The sequence below is a fragment of the Thamnophis elegans genome, chromosome 15 (genome assembly GCF_009769535.1).
Source record: "Thamnophis elegans isolate rThaEle1 chromosome 15, rThaEle1.pri, whole genome shotgun sequence".
Classification (NCBI taxonomy): domain Eukaryota; kingdom Metazoa; phylum Chordata; class Lepidosauria; order Squamata; family Colubridae; genus Thamnophis; species Thamnophis elegans.
The window spans coordinates 8,226,944-8,244,029 of NC_045555.1; the positions used below are offsets into that span (position 1 = coordinate 8,226,944).

Here is a 17,086-nt window from a genome sequence, read left to right on the forward strand (position 1 = left end):
CTAATGGTCGGCCTCTTAAATCAGGAGAAGCCGATGCCACGAACTGTGACATCCACACAGGAGCCAGAACAAGGTTTGCAACAAGAGTTCCTGCACATAAGTGAAAACTAACATTTACCGTGTTTCCCCAAAAATAAGAGTGTCTTATTTTCTTTTGACCATCCACCCCCAAAATAAGCGGGGAGGTCTTATTATTTTTGAGGTGCAGGAGACAGCGAGTGCGGCCACCTCATGGCTGTTGCTGTGTTGCAGTATTTTCGGGGAGGGCTTATTTTAGCGCATGTGTTCAAAAGCTTGATTATTTTTGGGGAAACAGGGTATTCGTAAAGTAGCACAGGCACAGCGTCCCTTCCAGTCGCCTGGCACGTTCTGCCCAAGGAGCGTGCATTTCCTCACTGGTGGTTTTCCCCCCACTAACTGTCCTTTTGTTCCTCCTCACAGTTCTGGGAACTAGAATTAATAAACTGACCAACGTGCATTTAAATCAGCTGCCCCAGATAAACTATTAAAAGTGCTGTCACAATCCAGAGTAGGCCCTCTGAACTGCAGGTAAGTGCAGGACTGGAAGATTCTTTTCAAAGCCCTAGAAAAATTTCCCCAGGAAATCATCGGTGACCAGATTGTTGGGAATTTTCTTTGCTGCTTGTTAAGATGCTGATCTCTTTTTAAAAGATGCCTGAGACTCACTAACCAGGGCTTCAGAGGAGAATCTACAGGCTTTCCCCCACATTCTTGGGAATGACACAAGAGGCTACCCAGGAATACACAGAACGCTTTGATCGGTCTCTGGGTAAGCAGCCGATGAGCCAGGCAAAAACATGACGTGAGGGATTCAATCTTTTTCAAACGCACCAAGGTTTGTTATCCAAATATCAAAAGTTGTCCTTTCGGCTTATGGACTTGGGAGACGCCTCAAAGCTAAAAGCATAAATAGCACTAGCACTTAAGACTTATACACCGCTTCGCAGTTGCTTTTACAGCTCTAAGCCGTTTATAGAGTCAGCCTCTTGCCACCCAACAATTTGGGTTCTCATTTTACCAACCTCAGAAGGATGGAAGGCTGAGTCAACCTTGAGCCCGATCAGGATCTAACTGTTGGCTGTAGACAGAGTTAGCCTGCAATATTGTATTCTAACCATTGGGAAGGAGGGAAGGAAGGAAGGAAGGAAGGAAGGAAGGAAGGAAGGAAGGAAGGAAGGAAGGAAGGAAGGAAGGAAGGGCAGTTAGACTTATATACCACTTTACAGTTGCTTTTACGGCACTCTCTAATTGGTTTACAGAGTCAGCCTCTTGCCCCCAACAATCTGGGTCCTCATTTTACCCACCTCAGAAGGACGGAAGGCTGAGTCAACCTTGAGCCTGGTGAAATTTGAACTGCCAAATTGCAGGCAGCCAACAGTCAGCAGAAGGAGACTGCACTACTCCACTCTAACCACTGCGCCACCAAGGCTCATAATAGACACCAAACAGAAGACCCAGCTACCTGTAACTGCTCTGCCTCAGAAGAATAGATGGCCACGGACACCACAAAATTAACAAGCCTGGTATTCTCTTTCCCCACACCTCCTTAAGTTATGGAGATTGAAATTCTTAGCTTTCCAAAAGTACAGAATACAGGTAGTCCTCAACTTTGCTTAGTGATCATCCAAAGTGACGCCATTGGAAAACAATGACTTACAAGAAAAGTCCACGGGGAAACGCCAGATTTGCTGAACCACCGTGTGACTAATTAACAACTGCAGCAATTCGCTTGGCAAAGAAAAGTCGTAAAATGGGACAGACAAAACTCACTTAAGGAATTTCTCACTTTGCAACATAAATTTGGGGCTCCATTGTGGTCGCTGAGGACAACCTGTACATAAAAGCTTCCTAAATGATTCCATGTGAATCACGCCCATCTACAAACTCTTCTTTGTGGTGGCACCTCCACAGGCCAACTTTGAATTAATAAACTAGGTTTCCAAGATCTGAACACATCCGGCGCTCTCAAATCCTGGCAAATAGATGGGGAAGAAATTGAGGTAGTGATTGATTTTATTTTCCTGGGGTCCAAGATCACCGCAGATGGGGACTGCAGCCAAGAAATTAAAAGAGGCTTGCTCCTGCGGAGGGAAGCCATGGCAAATCTAGACAGCCTACTAAAAAGCAGAGACATCACCCTGCCAACAAAAGTGCCTCTAGTCAAGGCTGTGGTTTTCCCAGTTGCAATGGATGGCTGTGAAAGGTGGACCATAAGAAAGGCTGAGCGCCAAAGAATGGAGGCCTTTGAACTCTGGTGCTGGAGAAGAAGACTCCTGCACTGAGTCCCTTGGACTGCAAGGCCATCCAACCGGTCAGTCCTAGAGGAGATCAACCCTGACTGCTCTTTAGAAGGCCAGATCCTGAAGAGAAAACTCAAATACTTTGGCCACCTCATGAGAAGAAAGAGAAGAAGGACCCCCTGGAGAAGAGCCTCATGCTGGGAATGATGGAGGGCAAAAGAAGAAGGGGACGGTAGAGAAGGAGGTGGCTGGATGAAGTTACCGAAGCAGCAGGCGTGAGCTTAAATGGACTTCGGAGGATGGTAGAGGACAGGAAGGCCTGGAGTAATGTTGTCCATGGGGTCATGATGGGTTGGACACGACTTCGCAACTAACAACCCACAAGATCCAGAGAGGAAGACTCAGAAGATTTGCATGGGCCACCCCAGGGAGGGATTAAAACATCACTTGGTTCAGACAATACAATTTTCTCAGATTTTCAGCCCTTTTATCATTGTTTGCTGACAGCCTTCCCAGGTTCAACGCAGAGACAGCTGTTATTGACACAACTCAGAGGAGAGCAATGTCGCAATTTGGGGCATGCAATAACACCCAGCAAGCAAAGCAGAGAATCACTCTTTTGTTCCTCCAATTTGTTGCCCTAAAAAAAAACCTTGCAGGTTTTCGATGGGCATTAAATAACACACGTTTCATGTTTAAAATGTAAACGTAGATGGGGGGGGGGGGAGAGACAGCAAAAGTTTTGAAAAACTCACCTAACACACATCGCCTCGCAGAAAATTGGGACGTCTGCGTCGAAAAACCCACTTCCTGTAGAACCCGGAATCTCGACCTCAGCTCGTACGCTTTCCCCGATCAATGAGAGGTTTGTTTCCCCCAAACAATGCCACGGGACGTCCAGCTGACTGAGAAAACCCCATTATGAGCCACAACAACCCCTTGACTAAACTGCAGTTCCGACTTCTGAACGGAAACCTGAGCTAACAAACAGGCATAGGTCTTAAAAATAAAAAAACCATCATGTGACATGTTACAGCACTGGAAAAAAAAGAGGCCGGTGACACAGCAAAACACGTGTGTTCTGCACTTTGAAATGCAGACATATGATACTAATACGTAAGGTTCGTGAGCTCGGAGGAGGGGGAAAAACACAAGATAAACAAAAGTGACTTTTTTTTCTTCTTTTTTATAAAGAGAATAAAGAATAGGTGGTCGTCAGCTTACAACCAAAATAATAGAGCTCCAAATTTATGTTGCTAAGTGAGACCTTTTGCCGAGTTGAGTTTGGCCCCACTTTAACGTTCGTTAAGTGAATTGCGGCACTTGTTAAATGAATAATCCCGCCTGTGCGGTGAAGTCTGGATTCCACTATGGACTTGGCTTGTCAAGGAGGTTGCAAAAGAGGATCGCATGATCAGGGGACCCCGCGACCATCATAAATCCAAGTCAGCTGTCAAGCGCCTGAATGTGAATCACTCCTTTCGGTCCTGTTGTCACTTCAAATGGTCACTAAGTGAACTGTCGTAAGTCGAGGACTACCTGTGTTCCCTGAATGTCACCTTCTGGAGAAACCATCCTGCCATTCGGTTGTGTGGCTTCCTCATCCACCACGTAAGAGCAACATCTATCTGACAAAGCCCGTCCCAGGGATATTAATTTACTTCCACCAAGGGGACCGTGGTCTGACCGAGGCTTCCCAAGAGCCTGAAGCAAACTCCTTGTCCCGACAAAAAACCCTTTTATTAATTGACTGTGAATTCTGCTCATTCCCACCAAGCAAAGTCTTTCAAGGGAGGATTTACGGTCACAGATCTTCTCTGGCTTGGAGAGCTGCCAAGCCAATATCTGCAGAACTTGGCAAGGAGTCTCGGAGAGTCAGGAACCAATGAAGCGAACTAATTGCCTCCTGCAAGCTCCACTCCTCTTTCGTTCCTCTTTTATTTCCTCTGGGAGGGGCCATTCATCATCCATCTGTATCCTTACTCCCAAGTCAACCACTGTTCCTTAGCTGTTCCCGTCGTCTGGCAACTCTGCGCAGGCCCACGCTGGGAACAGGCTCCAGCTGTTCATCTGCCTCACTGATGTCTGACTCCGAAGGCAGCTGATAACTGGCATATGGCTCTGGCCTCTTCTCTGCCTCCGACACAGAGCCCTCCTCAGAGCCTTCCCCAGACTCCAGGACTGGCCCATGTTCCTCCCCAACCTCCTCACTGTCTGAATCTGCTGCCAGCTCTACTGGCAGGCCACAACAGACCCTCAAAATTGGGAGGAAGGGTCAGGGTACCATGTGCTGTCATCCTTGATGCCAGGAACAAACCTTGTCCCCTGGCATGATTAAAAAAAATAAAAATAAGTTCAACTCTCAGGATCCATTTCTAAAAGCCAGGGGGAGCTGAATTATTTTAGCTAATTACATTGTATGAGTAAATGCAATAAATAACTGTGAGGGAATAAATAAAGAAGCTCTCTAAAATTAAAAAAAGGAAAGGAAGGAAAAGGAAAAGGAGGAAAGAAGGAAAAGGAAAGGAAAGAAAGGAAAAAGGAAAGGAAGGAAAGGAGAAAAGAAAGGGAAGGAAAAGGATAGGAAGGGAGAAAGGAAAGGAAAGGCACTAGATTAAGAATGCTGTTGATAATGATTTAGTTCCACCAAACAACACAACACACCGTTCGTTTAGTAACCTTTCAAAGTTGCAATGGCACTGAAAAAAGTGACTTAGCACCGTTTTTCACACGTCCAACCACTGAAGCCTCCCAAGGACAAGATTCAGACGAACAAGATTCAGACGCTTGGCAATTGACTTGTGTCTTTGATGGTGGCAATGTCCTGGGGTCAGGCGATTCCCTTTTGACGACCTTCTAAAGCAGCCAAGTCCATGGGGAAGCCCGATTCGCTAAACACCCTGTATGTGACTCACTTAACAACTGTAGCAGTTCACGTAACAACTATGGCAAGAAAGGGCCGCCAAATCAGGCAAAACTCACTTCCCGAACCTTTCACTTAGCAACAAAAACCGGGGACTCAAGTACGGTTATAAGCCGAGGATTGCCGGTAACTTTTTTTTTTTTTAAAGAGGAAAAACTGTTCACCCCACGAGTGGGAGTTGTGCTCAGGTCCACGCTATGCTTTAACAGTCCCATAGCCCACATACTTTGATGCTTTAGTGGCATATGGGCATCCGTGGACAGAGCAGGCCCGAAGTCCGCGTGGCAGAGGAGCCCATCACCTCTTGAGAGGGCTGGCTTTGCTTTGGACGATGCCAGGGTGAGGGCCACAATCTCAACAGCTGCCCCCTGAGGAACGTCTCCATCCCTCTGTCCTGCTCAGCCTCAGACAAGGCATGCGGCTCAGAGCTTGGAGACAGCAGCACCTGCCAAAGAGCGGGGCTCTGCCCCTTTGGCCAGACTGAGTTGCATTCAGATTGGCTTATTGATTGGGTTTCCCTGCTGTTGATTTATCGCTTTAAGGACTGTTGACTTTCTGGGTAATCGTTCATTGAAGAGCTTTGAAGCCTTCTTTTGTAAAATGCTCTAGGCCCATCCAGGAAAAAGGGTGGGACAGTAACGAGAACCATAATGACAGGAAGTCAACAGATGGATGAGGCCATCGGATTTACTCTCACATTATCTTGCACCCTTGTTGAGCACACTAGAAGCTTGTCACTCAGAAAACAAGGAACAATTTTAAAAGGTGAGCTGCTCACATCGATAGGTAAAGATTCCCCTCGCACATATGTGCTAGTTGTTCCCAACTCTAGGGGGCAATGCTCAACTCCGTTTCAAAGCCGAAGAGCCAGTGCTGTCCGAAGATGTTCTCCATGGTCATGTGGCCGGCATGATTCAATGCCAAAGGCGCACAGAACACTGTTACTTTCCCACCAAAGGTGGTTCCTATTTTTCTACTTGCATTTTTTACGTGCTTTCGGACTGCTAGGTTGGCAGAAGCTGGGACAAGTCACGGGAGCTCACTCCATTACGCAGCAGTAGGGATTTGAACCACTGAACTGCTGACCTTCTGATCGACAAGCTCAGCGTCTTAGCCAGAACCACAGCATCCCTTCACTGCTTACATCGATACACAGTGCAAATATTCCATAGGAAAGTAACCTAGCCGCAGCACAATCCAGGGCTGTCCGAAGGCCAGCGGTGGACCGCTTCCATCCATACACCGTTCCAGGACAGCTTCGCCAGGAGGTGACCCACCAAAGTGACCTGCCTCCTTCAATTCAGAGGGAAATGACTTCTACGTTAACGTGAGCTCCAGGGAGGACTAGCCCGGTTGAATCCATCATCTTCGAAATGTACTGGAATAGAACTCCCATCATCCCCCAGCTATGACAAGTGGGAGGTGATGGGAACTGTTGACTGGGATAGAAAAAAAACTTTAAAATTTATATTGTTTAATTTGTTTCCTAGTATGATTTGATTGCTTATTAGTAACCTATGACTATCACTGAGTGTTGTATCTTATGATTCTTGATGAATGTATTCTATTTATTTTTCTTTCTGTACGCTGAGACCCTATGCACCAAAGACAAATTCCTTGTGTGTCCAATCATACTTGGCCAATAAAGAATTATATTCAATTCTATTCCTTATTCTATTCTAATTCTATTCTACTCTTTCTAATCTAATTCTATTCTACTTTCTATTCTATTCTAATTCTATCCTACTCTACTGTTCTCCTCTTCTGTTATTCTATTCTATATTATGTATTCTGAATTCATTCTGTATTCTATTCTATATTCTAACCTACTCTACTCTGTTCTCCTCTTCTGTTATTCTATTCTATTCATTCTGTATTCTATTCATTCTGTATTCTATTCTATATTCTATTCTAATTCTATTCTACTCTCTGTTCTCTTCTATCTTCTCTTCTATTATTCTATATCTATTCATTCTGTATTCTATTCTATATTCTATATTCTATAGTGTTGCCTGGGCATCACTGCAAATAGCTCTGGAGGGAGCAAGCTAAATTGCCCAAGATAAAGGAAGCTGCTGGAGCCCCTGAACACCCCTGATGGGAGGCTGGCCGGCAGACCTTTCCCAATCGGTCACTTCAAGCCAGGGCCTTTCCACTCTTCCCTGATGATGGGGGCAGGACTTCCCCTCCAGCCAGGGAACGTTGCTTCCCAAGAGCCCCTGGGACTGCTTGAGGAGGAACAATTGGACTAGGAACCAGGGAGAGAAGCTGGGAGCATTAACAAAAGCCTGGGGCTGAAAGAGCCTCTTTGTTTCACTGGCCACTGCCAGCGTTCTGAATGGCGGAGCAGAGCCAAAAGGAACCGAGGGGAGGGTGGGGGGAGGAAGGACCAACTGGTGGCTCTTTAGGGGATGTCTCCTTGGCTGCCAAGTGGCGAGGCAGGAAAAGACCTCTGCAGGAGCCACACACTGCCCACCCCAGAGCCAGAAACACTGCCATTGTCCATCTGAAAGGAACGTGCCCTGCTCGGGTACCACCGGGAAATGTGAGGAAGGCTGCGTCTCAGCCACAATGTGCCAGAGATGGCTGGCCAGAAACCCAACCCATCACTCTGGCTAACAAATCTTTCTTTACACCTTGGACCACTTTTACTCCAGCTTTTTCTCTGACTGATAATTACTGTATTTTTTGGAGTATAAGATGCACCTTTTTCCCTCAAAAAAGAGGGTGAAAATCTGGGTGTGTCTTATACACTGAATACAGCATTTTTGGCCTCCCGAAACCCCACCCCCTTTGCAAAAATGGCTGTGCATAGCCTTTAGGAGGCTTCCAGAGTGGTCTTGGGGGCCAGGGAGGGCAAAAATAAGCAAAAAATGGGCCATTTTGTTGCTTATTTTTGACCCTCCCCAGCCCCCAGGAGCACTCTACAAACCTCCTAAAGGCTATGCATGGCCTTTTTTTGACAAAAAAAATCCATTTTCGCAAAAAAAAATGGACTGTTTTTGAGGGGTCTGCAGAGTGCAAAACTTTTTTAAAAAAAATCTGCCTCTTCAAAAGCTTGGTGCGTCTTATACTCCGAAAAATATGGTAAGACCCGGCCTGACAATCAACTGTCATTCAACTGTCCTGCTTCCACCAACCACAGGAGACTAAACAGCCAGCAATGGGTGTCCTTTCATCCGCTTGCGACTCTTCTTTGTGTCCCAAAAGAAATTATTCAAGGAATATGCAAAAGGTTCTGTCTCGGAAGCCCATTCTCATATTACTATCAATATTTATGCCCCCGGGGAACCCTTTCAAAACTAGTTTCCTGCAATTGTATTAATGCACTTAAAATTCTCTAGTCAGTGAAAAGCGATTTCACAGAATGTCACTCACTGTAAGGAACACCCCCCCCTTCCAAAAAAAACAACAACACTCCCTACTGTAAATAAATATACATGTTGGATTACATTCCTGAAAATCTTATTTTCCTTTCTGGTTCGGTTCTTAAACTATTGAAAATGAAGCCTAGGTAAGTCATTATGTGGTTTGACATCAAGGAATAAAGGTCAACAAAAGCTAATTCTGCAAAATTAAATTGGAAATTTAAAAAAACCATGAATGTTAGTCGAAGTGGAGCATAACACACACACACACACTAACTGGACAAAGCCCAGAAACTTTAAAAGCGCAGCCAACACAGCGCAGCAGCTCCACAGTATTAGTGCAAACTGGTAAAGGACTGTCTCAGGAAACACTGACTTGAAATTAAAAGAAGTTGCTTCTCACTTACAAACGAAGGAGGAAGATATTAAACATACCACACCTATCAATGGAAAACTGTGTCTGTTGTGGATATGTTGCTATGCAAACACTGGCTGCAGCCAGGTGGTTCAGAACTCCTGCAAAATTGCACGTGTCTCAAATTCATTGTTAAAAAACAGAGTGAATGGCTCCATGAAGTCTACAATGCACTGGAAGGGGCTCCTCTTGCTGAGGTTAAGATTAAGGTGGCATTGCATGCAGTGGGACTCTAACCGGAGTGTAGTTGGATTGTCACTCAAAGTCCCTTTGAACAATATGCTGGCTGATGTGCAATAAGAGGATTCTTTCATCAAGCAGTACGGGTGCACCTCTACTTCACTTTCTACTAACCTAAACCATCCATGCAACTAGCAACTAACCAGTTTCCTCCTACCTCAGTAAACCGCAAAAAGCTATTGCAAAGAACTTCTTCATGATATGCTTCCTCACCACTGTCCAAAGAGGTCCACGAAAGAATTAAAAAAACATGGCATTTTGCTTCTGAAAAAAAAAAAAACAATATTGACTTTAGCTATCATTGTTCTGTGTGTGTGTGTGGCAATGAATTCAAACTTTCTGGCAAAATCACCAGCAATACAGGTAGTCCTCGGCTTACAACAGCTCCTTTAGTGACAGTTCAAAGTTGACCCACGTTCATTGCAAAGGACCCCACGATGAAAGAGAAAAGTTCCAAATGGCTGGCCCCACAATCCAGGGGCCCCAGCCTGGATCCTGAGAAACGAAAGCACTTTCATTCATTTTACGGAACTGACCAGGCTGCATATTTAATGATTAGTTCAAAAAGGGAAAAGAAAGAAAAACAAAACGCGAAAACATGACAAGTCGAACTGTTCAATTTCAGTCCAAACTGGAAACTCTCAAAAATTCCTCAAGCAAGAAGTGTTTATTTATTTAACAAAAGGTGATGGTTTTCTTTATTAGGAAATTTTATCGTGAATGAAAGATATGAAATACCTAAACAAGATCCCAATGGTCATCAGTAAAGAGTAAGAGAGTATTTTTGCAATGTGGACTTTCTGGGAAAGGCCATTACACAGATGCCACCACTGAGGCCCGGTGCTGGTTGCCCAAAATCTCAGACCTCCTTGGAGCAAGGCGTCAGCAACTCATTAGGGGTCAAATTGTTTTCAACTACATAAATAACATGAACACTCATATTGGGAACAGAAAGGAACCATCCACTAATGTGGCTGCCTCAGTCTCTGCAAGGGGAGATGGTCTCTCCTTCACACAACCATCCTTGTTGCTGCATCCTGAACAGATTTTTTTCCCAAAAGGATTTCAAGAGTACTTGATAGGTATGGAGAAGCCTCCCTTCTCCTTTTGTTCCTGGCTGAAAGTCATCCAACCAGGCAGCCAGCAAGTGAGTTTCCTTCCTAGGACCAGGTGAAAAGATAGCAGCTCCAGCATACGACTCATTCATCACAAAAGGGTTATAAGTGGCATGAAAATAAACCCATAACTTGCGTAACTCAATAGAGACAGACGGAGGCAGTCCAGCCCCACCGTTTGCATCCACCACTAAAAAAACACACTACTGTCCTAAAGGAAGCAACTGTGCAATCTCTTAGCACGCTGTTTCTTTATACAGAAGTGTCTCCAAGGTGATACAACTGGCTGTTCAACTCACGCCTGCATAATCGGAGGTCTTCTGGACATGGGCTGCCTCTAAATGCTCTAAAGGATTCGTATCGGCCATTCTCCAAAACTGCATGTTTATCCTGCTGGTGTCAGCAATCCACAAGGCAGCCACCGGTGACACAAGCAGCCCTTCAGCCTCCCTGAAAGGATGCACCCAAAACAGCTTTCCGAGTTCACCTGTCTCATTCACCTGTCTCACACAGCCCATTCACTCCCGCAGCAGCTCACGTTTTCTCCTTCTGGGGAGGCTTGGCTCTTACCTGCATTCGTTCTCTTCCGTTTTTCTTGCTTTCTCATCCTGGCTGTCTGTCCCCACATTTCCCCCCCACACACACACTGTTGTATACATTTTCATTTTTTTAAAAAGGCAGATCAGAATGTTATGGCGTTTTAGGAGTTTGTTTTCTCCTGTGTGGTTCAGCGTGGCTCTGCATGCCCTGGTATGAACTGGGCCATGGGTGACCCACACCTACACAAGGAACTATATTACAACAACCCACCATCATTGCGGTGGAGGGAAGCATCCTCAGAAGCTTCTGAAGGACGGCTCTGCTGCAGTTCATAGAAAGGGAGAGGAATGGCCTGCGCCTGCAACATATCACATTCCCAATGTTATTAACCATACCAGAAAGCGGAAAGCCCTGAGTTTCAAACCAGCTTCATACAGCTTCCTCTCCTGAAAACGCAGAAACGAAACCTGCAATCCGGGCATCTGGGTAGGTCGCGACACTCTGCTAAACGCTGACCACTGGGTGCCAGCAGCATATGACTGCACCAGTCAAGTGGGGAGCAGACATCTCTGCTGGTCCTTCCAGCTGCCCAAAAACGGAAAGCGCCTTTAGTCTCCGAATGTGTGCCACAGCAAACAACACCGGGGAGAAGCTTACCCACCCTCCATTCCCCAGCTGCTGCCATCACCCCGCTGCTTCCTGTCCTTCTTCCTGTCTTCCCTTGGCCACGGAAAGCACCTGAAAAGCAAAAAATGGAGATGGACTAGAGAAAGGCATTTTTGCAGGGTCACTCAAGTACTCCGCTCCAGCAGCTCTGGAAGAGGGAGATCAATCTCCTGTCTCAATAGAGTATAGCTCTCTCTCTCTCAATGGCCACAGGGAATCAACTCAGTGATACCCCAGCCCTCGCCCAATATATCCCCACTGCTAACTGGGTTGAGCTCTTCACGCAACATATTACCTGCCTGATTCAGTGAAGCCTGTCTTGCAACGAGAACCTTTGCAAATGAATCGATTTAGAAAGTTGGATGGAAACTGATAAGTGGAATTCAGAAATGGGCCATGTTCAATCCACTGTCACAACCGCTGGTCTCCACACTAACGGTCTCCACACCCTTATCTAGGCCTTGCCTTGACAGAAGAGTCCACTTGACCAGTCCAGAGGCTTCACTGCCGACAGGGAGGAAGCCTCAATTGCATTCACTGCAGTGCAAAGCAGCAGCGCCTTTAATACAGGTTGGTGCTGCAAAGTTCAAACTCTGTTTTTTTTCTTCTCTGTTGACCACTGGCTCCTTTATCAGATTTACCCCTCATATCCAAACGCAAATGCAGAAATAAAATTTAGATTACAAAGCTGTGCTTGTGTTTTTAGCAGCAATTCCAGGCTTCTTGTTCTTAACTGAGCTAAAGAAGATTTTTTAACAAGGGAGAGACTTTGCTGTGCTTCTACAAACCCAGTTACTCCTTCTGATGACATATGCAAGAAAAACACAATGGAATTACAAAACCTATGCTAAACAAGGGTAAAAATCAAAAGGCACCTGGAAGCACCTTTTCCAACAACTCTTAAGCTGCCCAGTCATTTGCTGAGATGATATATATGGTATGAACGAACAAATGAGTGAATGAGTGAATGAAATTAAATAAATAAATATAACCTGTGAACCACCCAGAGTCATTTGCTGAGATGGGCAGCTGAAATAAAGCAAATATAAAATGTGTTTTATTAATAGGGAAATGTTCTTTGTCAGTGATGCTTCCTTTGATAGGAGCCTAGGGTAGCTAGACTGATGAAGAATTTAAATTGGGGAGACAGAAAAGGAGGGGGAGACAGATTGATTATGCGGATTATTCATGAGACAGAACCTTATCAATTACAAGTATCTTCATCCGATGAAGCTCACAGAAGCTTATGCCTTTTGGCAAAATACATTAGTCAGAAAAGGTACTATTGAACTTCTGATTGTTGTCATCACATACTACCACTGCCCGTTTCCTATAATGCCCCTGTGAGTATTTCCCATCTTTCCAAGCCATACTTACTATACATTCACTGATGCTGGAAAGTATACATTTAATCTTTATTACAAAAATACACAATACTGTGAAGTCACTTTCTACCCCTAGTCCAACTAAATCCTGGAGCATAAAAAGTATTTCCTTCCAGCTTTAAACATATTTTAATAAAATCCAAGAAGAGAGTTAAACAGAGAAACTCCAGCAAAATAAAAAATTCCACAGCCCTATGTGCCAACTGTCATTCATTGCAAGCTACCCTAAACTAATTTTATTTATGACAGCCCTGCTTAAAACGGGTGCCAACCTACACAGTCCTTTTGTAGGAAAAAAAAAAGATTCTGGAGAAATTAAAAGATACAAGTCAATCTGTACTAAACCAAAGACTGTTTGATGAATGTAAACCAAGGGAAGCATATTGTCTTCAGTTGAATTTCATCCAAGCAGGAAAGCGGAGCTGGAGACTTTAAGGTCTGTCGTGCCTACCTTAACTCAGAAGTAGAAAAGCCACAAAAAGGCCTAAAAAGAAATGTTGCATTCAAGTAACTCACTGCTATAAGTGGGCCATATACAACCAAAAGAAAGACTATTTTGTTATGAATTCTACAGTAACCTGGCTGAGAAAGCAAAACAAAAAACAAAAAAAACAGGACTTCTGGCAATCATCCTCAGGCACCAATCTAAATTCACAGAACATCCCCAAAACTAAAACACAATCCTTTCCCTCCCCACTGTACCCACACTATCTACGTACAACAGACCTTCCTTTCCTCTCACACATTTCATACAGATCCTAACTTGATCAACCCCTAGCCAAGCAGCTAATGCAGAAATACGATTCGCCCCCCAAGGGTGACCATTTGGAAGATGCTTTTTCAGATAAACCTCCCCCTCTGGCACCCCCACCTTCTCACCAGAACAACCCTCCCCCTTAAGGGAGTGCTGGAGACCTATTTCACATTTAGTTATGTGAGATTTGGCAATTTCCACCTCCTGTTGTATAGCAATCAAGTATTAAACGCAATGTGTCCCCCACCAAAGACATTTCATAGGTCTAGGTATCAAAAGCATGTCTATCTAATTCAGAAAATAAGGCGGATTTGCCAGCAAGGGGTTCCTACTATCCTGTAAATTTAAAAAAGTTGACTATCTCGTCACCAGATGTCAGATTCAACTCAAGAGATCTTTGGTAAAAGACAATACCAGTGGGAACAAGCCAGGATCACCCTTCAGGGTTAGCTGGAAACAGAGCATCGCCCTACACAAATCAGATGCAATTTCTTTCCCACCATCACCGGCACCACTTCCGGTTGTGAATCCAGCATGAAACAACCGTCCCCCCCACACCACCACCCACCGCATCCCGCTGATCTTCTGGTACCAATCCAGGGTGGGGATACGCAGCCACTCCAAACATCCTTTTCCTCGGACAAGCCACTCTCTCTCTCTCCCCCCTTCCGAGAATTGCAGGCACGGAGCTCCCCCCCACCTTCAAAGCGAAAGAGAAAGCGGGCGGGTGTGGGAAAAGATCCGTTCCAGGAAAAAGAAAGGGAAAGGCAAGAAAAGAGCTAGGCGAAAGTCACCACCCTTCTGGCCCACCGGGGTCACTTCGCCCATTCCGGAGAAGCCGGTTTCCATCCCCCTGGAAGGGACCTTTGGAGGTCTTCTAGTCCAGCCCCCTGCTCAAGCACCAACCTTGCACCCAGGCAGCCTTGCAACGGCCGGCTTCCTGGCGCCGCCCGGTTTTGCATGGCCTTCTGGCCGGGAAGGAGACGGCTGGCTCCCGCGTGGGGCCCTTTTCTTCCTTCCATCCTTCCTTCTCCTTTCTTTCTCCTCGATCTTCTCCTACTTTCAGTCTTTTTTTCCTTCCTTCCCCCTTCCCTTCCTTCTCCTTTCAGACTTTTTTCCTTCCTTCCCCCCTTTTCTTCTCCTCCATCTCCCTTCTCCTTTCAGTCTTTTTTCCTTCCTTCCTTCTCCTTCCCCTCAATCTCCTCCCTTCTCCTTTCAGTCTTTCCCCCCATCCTTCCTTCCTTCCTTCTACTTCCAGTCTCCCTCCCCCACCCTTCCTTCCTTCCCCCCCATCCTCCGGACCGGGTGGCCAAGGATACTGTTGGGGCGGCGGGGCCTGCAGAGCCCTCATGCCGGCGGAGTGAGACGGCGGTGGCACCGCAGCGGCAGCAGGAGGGGTCCCGGCCACTGCCACGGCTGCCGGCGGTGGAGGAACTGGAGCAGCGGCAGGAGGCGCCCCGCTGGCCGCCGCCGGGTGAGACGGGGAAGGGGCTGTTCCAGCTGCCGCCGCCGCCGGAGGGACAGGCGGCGGGGGCGGCGGTGGGCCGCCCGGGCCGGCTCCCACGCCGCTCCCTGGGAGGGCGCCGTTCCCGCCGCCGCCGCCGCTCCCCCCGCTGCCGCCGCCGCCGCCGCGCCGGGCTTGAGGGCCGCCTTCTGCGGTAAACTCATGGCCAAGCGGAGCCACCACCAGGCCGGGGGCGGCGGCGGCGGCGGGGCGGCGGCGGGGGGCGGGGAGCGGCGCTGGGCGGGGGCGGGGCAGCCCGGCGGGCCAGCACCCCCGGCCGGTCTCCGTGACAACGCGGCCGGCCATCCTCCTCCTCCTCTCCTCCTCCTCCTCCTCTCCCGCTCCTCCTCCTCCTCAGGCCGGGGCGAGCGGGGGCCGGTCAGGCCGCGCGCCGCTCATGGTGGCCGCCCTCCGCCGGCGGCTCCGGCTCCTGTGGGCCGGGCGAAGCGGCTCCCGCGGCGTCTAGCGGCGGTCGGTGTGAGCGATGCCGGCGGATCTCCTCACGGACGGAGCGGAAATCCAACCATGGCGCTGGCGGCGCCTCCAGCAGTCGGCCAGGACGGGCGGCGGCGGCGACGTAGTCGTCGGACGCTCGGGCGTTCGGACGCTCGGGCAGCTCCGGAGACGTTCGGCGCCTGCTTTCGGAAGGGCCCGCCGGCGCCTGCGCGGAACCGTTTCGTTCTCGGGGACGGCGTTCGGGCGAGCTCGGAATAACGCTCGGCGGACGTGCCCGAGCGGCTTCGGGGTTAGGGGGGGCCGAAACGCTTCGCCCTTTCGGGCAGGATTCCGATAAGGCTTAGTGTAAGACCGTGAGAATGTGAACCAGTACACGCGCATCCCCCACGCTTCGACACATGGGTGCTCCTGCACAAGGATTCAAGTGTGTGTGTGTGAGAGCGAGAGCGAGAAAGAGAATGAATGAACGAACAAATGAATGAATGAGTGCATTGAAGTGGTTCAGCGACGCCCACTTCCACCTTTAATGGAAGACCGTGAGAATGTGAAGCAGTCCATGCGCGTCCCGCACGCTTCGACACATGGGTGCTCCTGTACAAGGATTCAAGTGTGTGTGTGTGTGAGAGAGAGAGAGAACGAATGAATGAATGAGTGCATTGAAGTCGTCCAGCGACGCCCATTTCCACGTTTAATGGAAGACCGTGAGAATATGAAGCAGTACACGCGGGTCCCCCACGCTTTGACACATGGGTGCTCCTGCACAAGGATTCAAGTGTGTGTGTGTATGTGTGTGTGTGAGAGAGAATGAATGAATGAGCGCATTGGAGTGGTTCAGCGGAGCCCACTTCCACATTTAATGGAAGACTGTGAGAATGTGAAGAATGAACACATGGGAGCGCCTGCAGGATTCAAGTGTATGTGTGTTAGAGAGAGAGAGAGAGAGAGAGAATGAATGAACACATTGGAGTGATTCAGGGGAGCCCACTTCCACCCTGTGTTTCTTTTTAATTTTATTTCCATAGAGAGGAACACAAGAAATGAAATAGAATAAACAACTGGAAAAAACTTAAAAAAAGAATACAGGGTGTACAGTGATGCTAACTATGTGTAAAAATTGAGTAAGTAATGATAAAAGAGCGTTGAAGTGGGAATAGCAAGGATATTGTGGTAAATGATTAATTTGTTGGATGAATTAGCAGTAATTAGCTGAAGACCAAAAAAAAGTGTTTAGCAGTGATATGTAAGACTAAATGAATTGATGGGAAAAGACAAAGGATTATATAAGAGATGAAGATAAAAGTGGGAAGATGAGAATACAATGAAACTTGTGAGTATAAATGTGATGCATACGATGTGACCTGGTAAACACTCTGCCCATAAAGTATGTATGTTGGGGGGGGGGGAAATTGCAATAGAACTTGGAAATAAATAAAGAAGAAAATGATGCCCGTGAGGGTCC

At 47.1% G+C, this 17,086-nt stretch overlaps 1 protein-coding gene across 1 annotated transcript in view; it reads right to left on the minus strand.

Annotated features, from left to right (window-relative positions):
• The window catches only part of LOC116518821 (eukaryotic translation initiation factor 4 gamma 3-like), a 66,866-nt gene extending 51,629 nt beyond the window's left edge, over positions 1-15,237 (minus strand). Inside the window, exon 1 of the mRNA XM_032232355.1 lies at positions 14,987-15,237. Within this exon, the coding sequence (XP_032088246.1) occupies positions 14,987-15,018 (32 nt within the window). The 5' untranslated portion in view covers positions 15,019-15,237. The remainder of the gene's footprint in view (positions 1-14,986) is intronic.
• Positions 15,238-17,086: the final 1,849 nt, after the last annotated feature.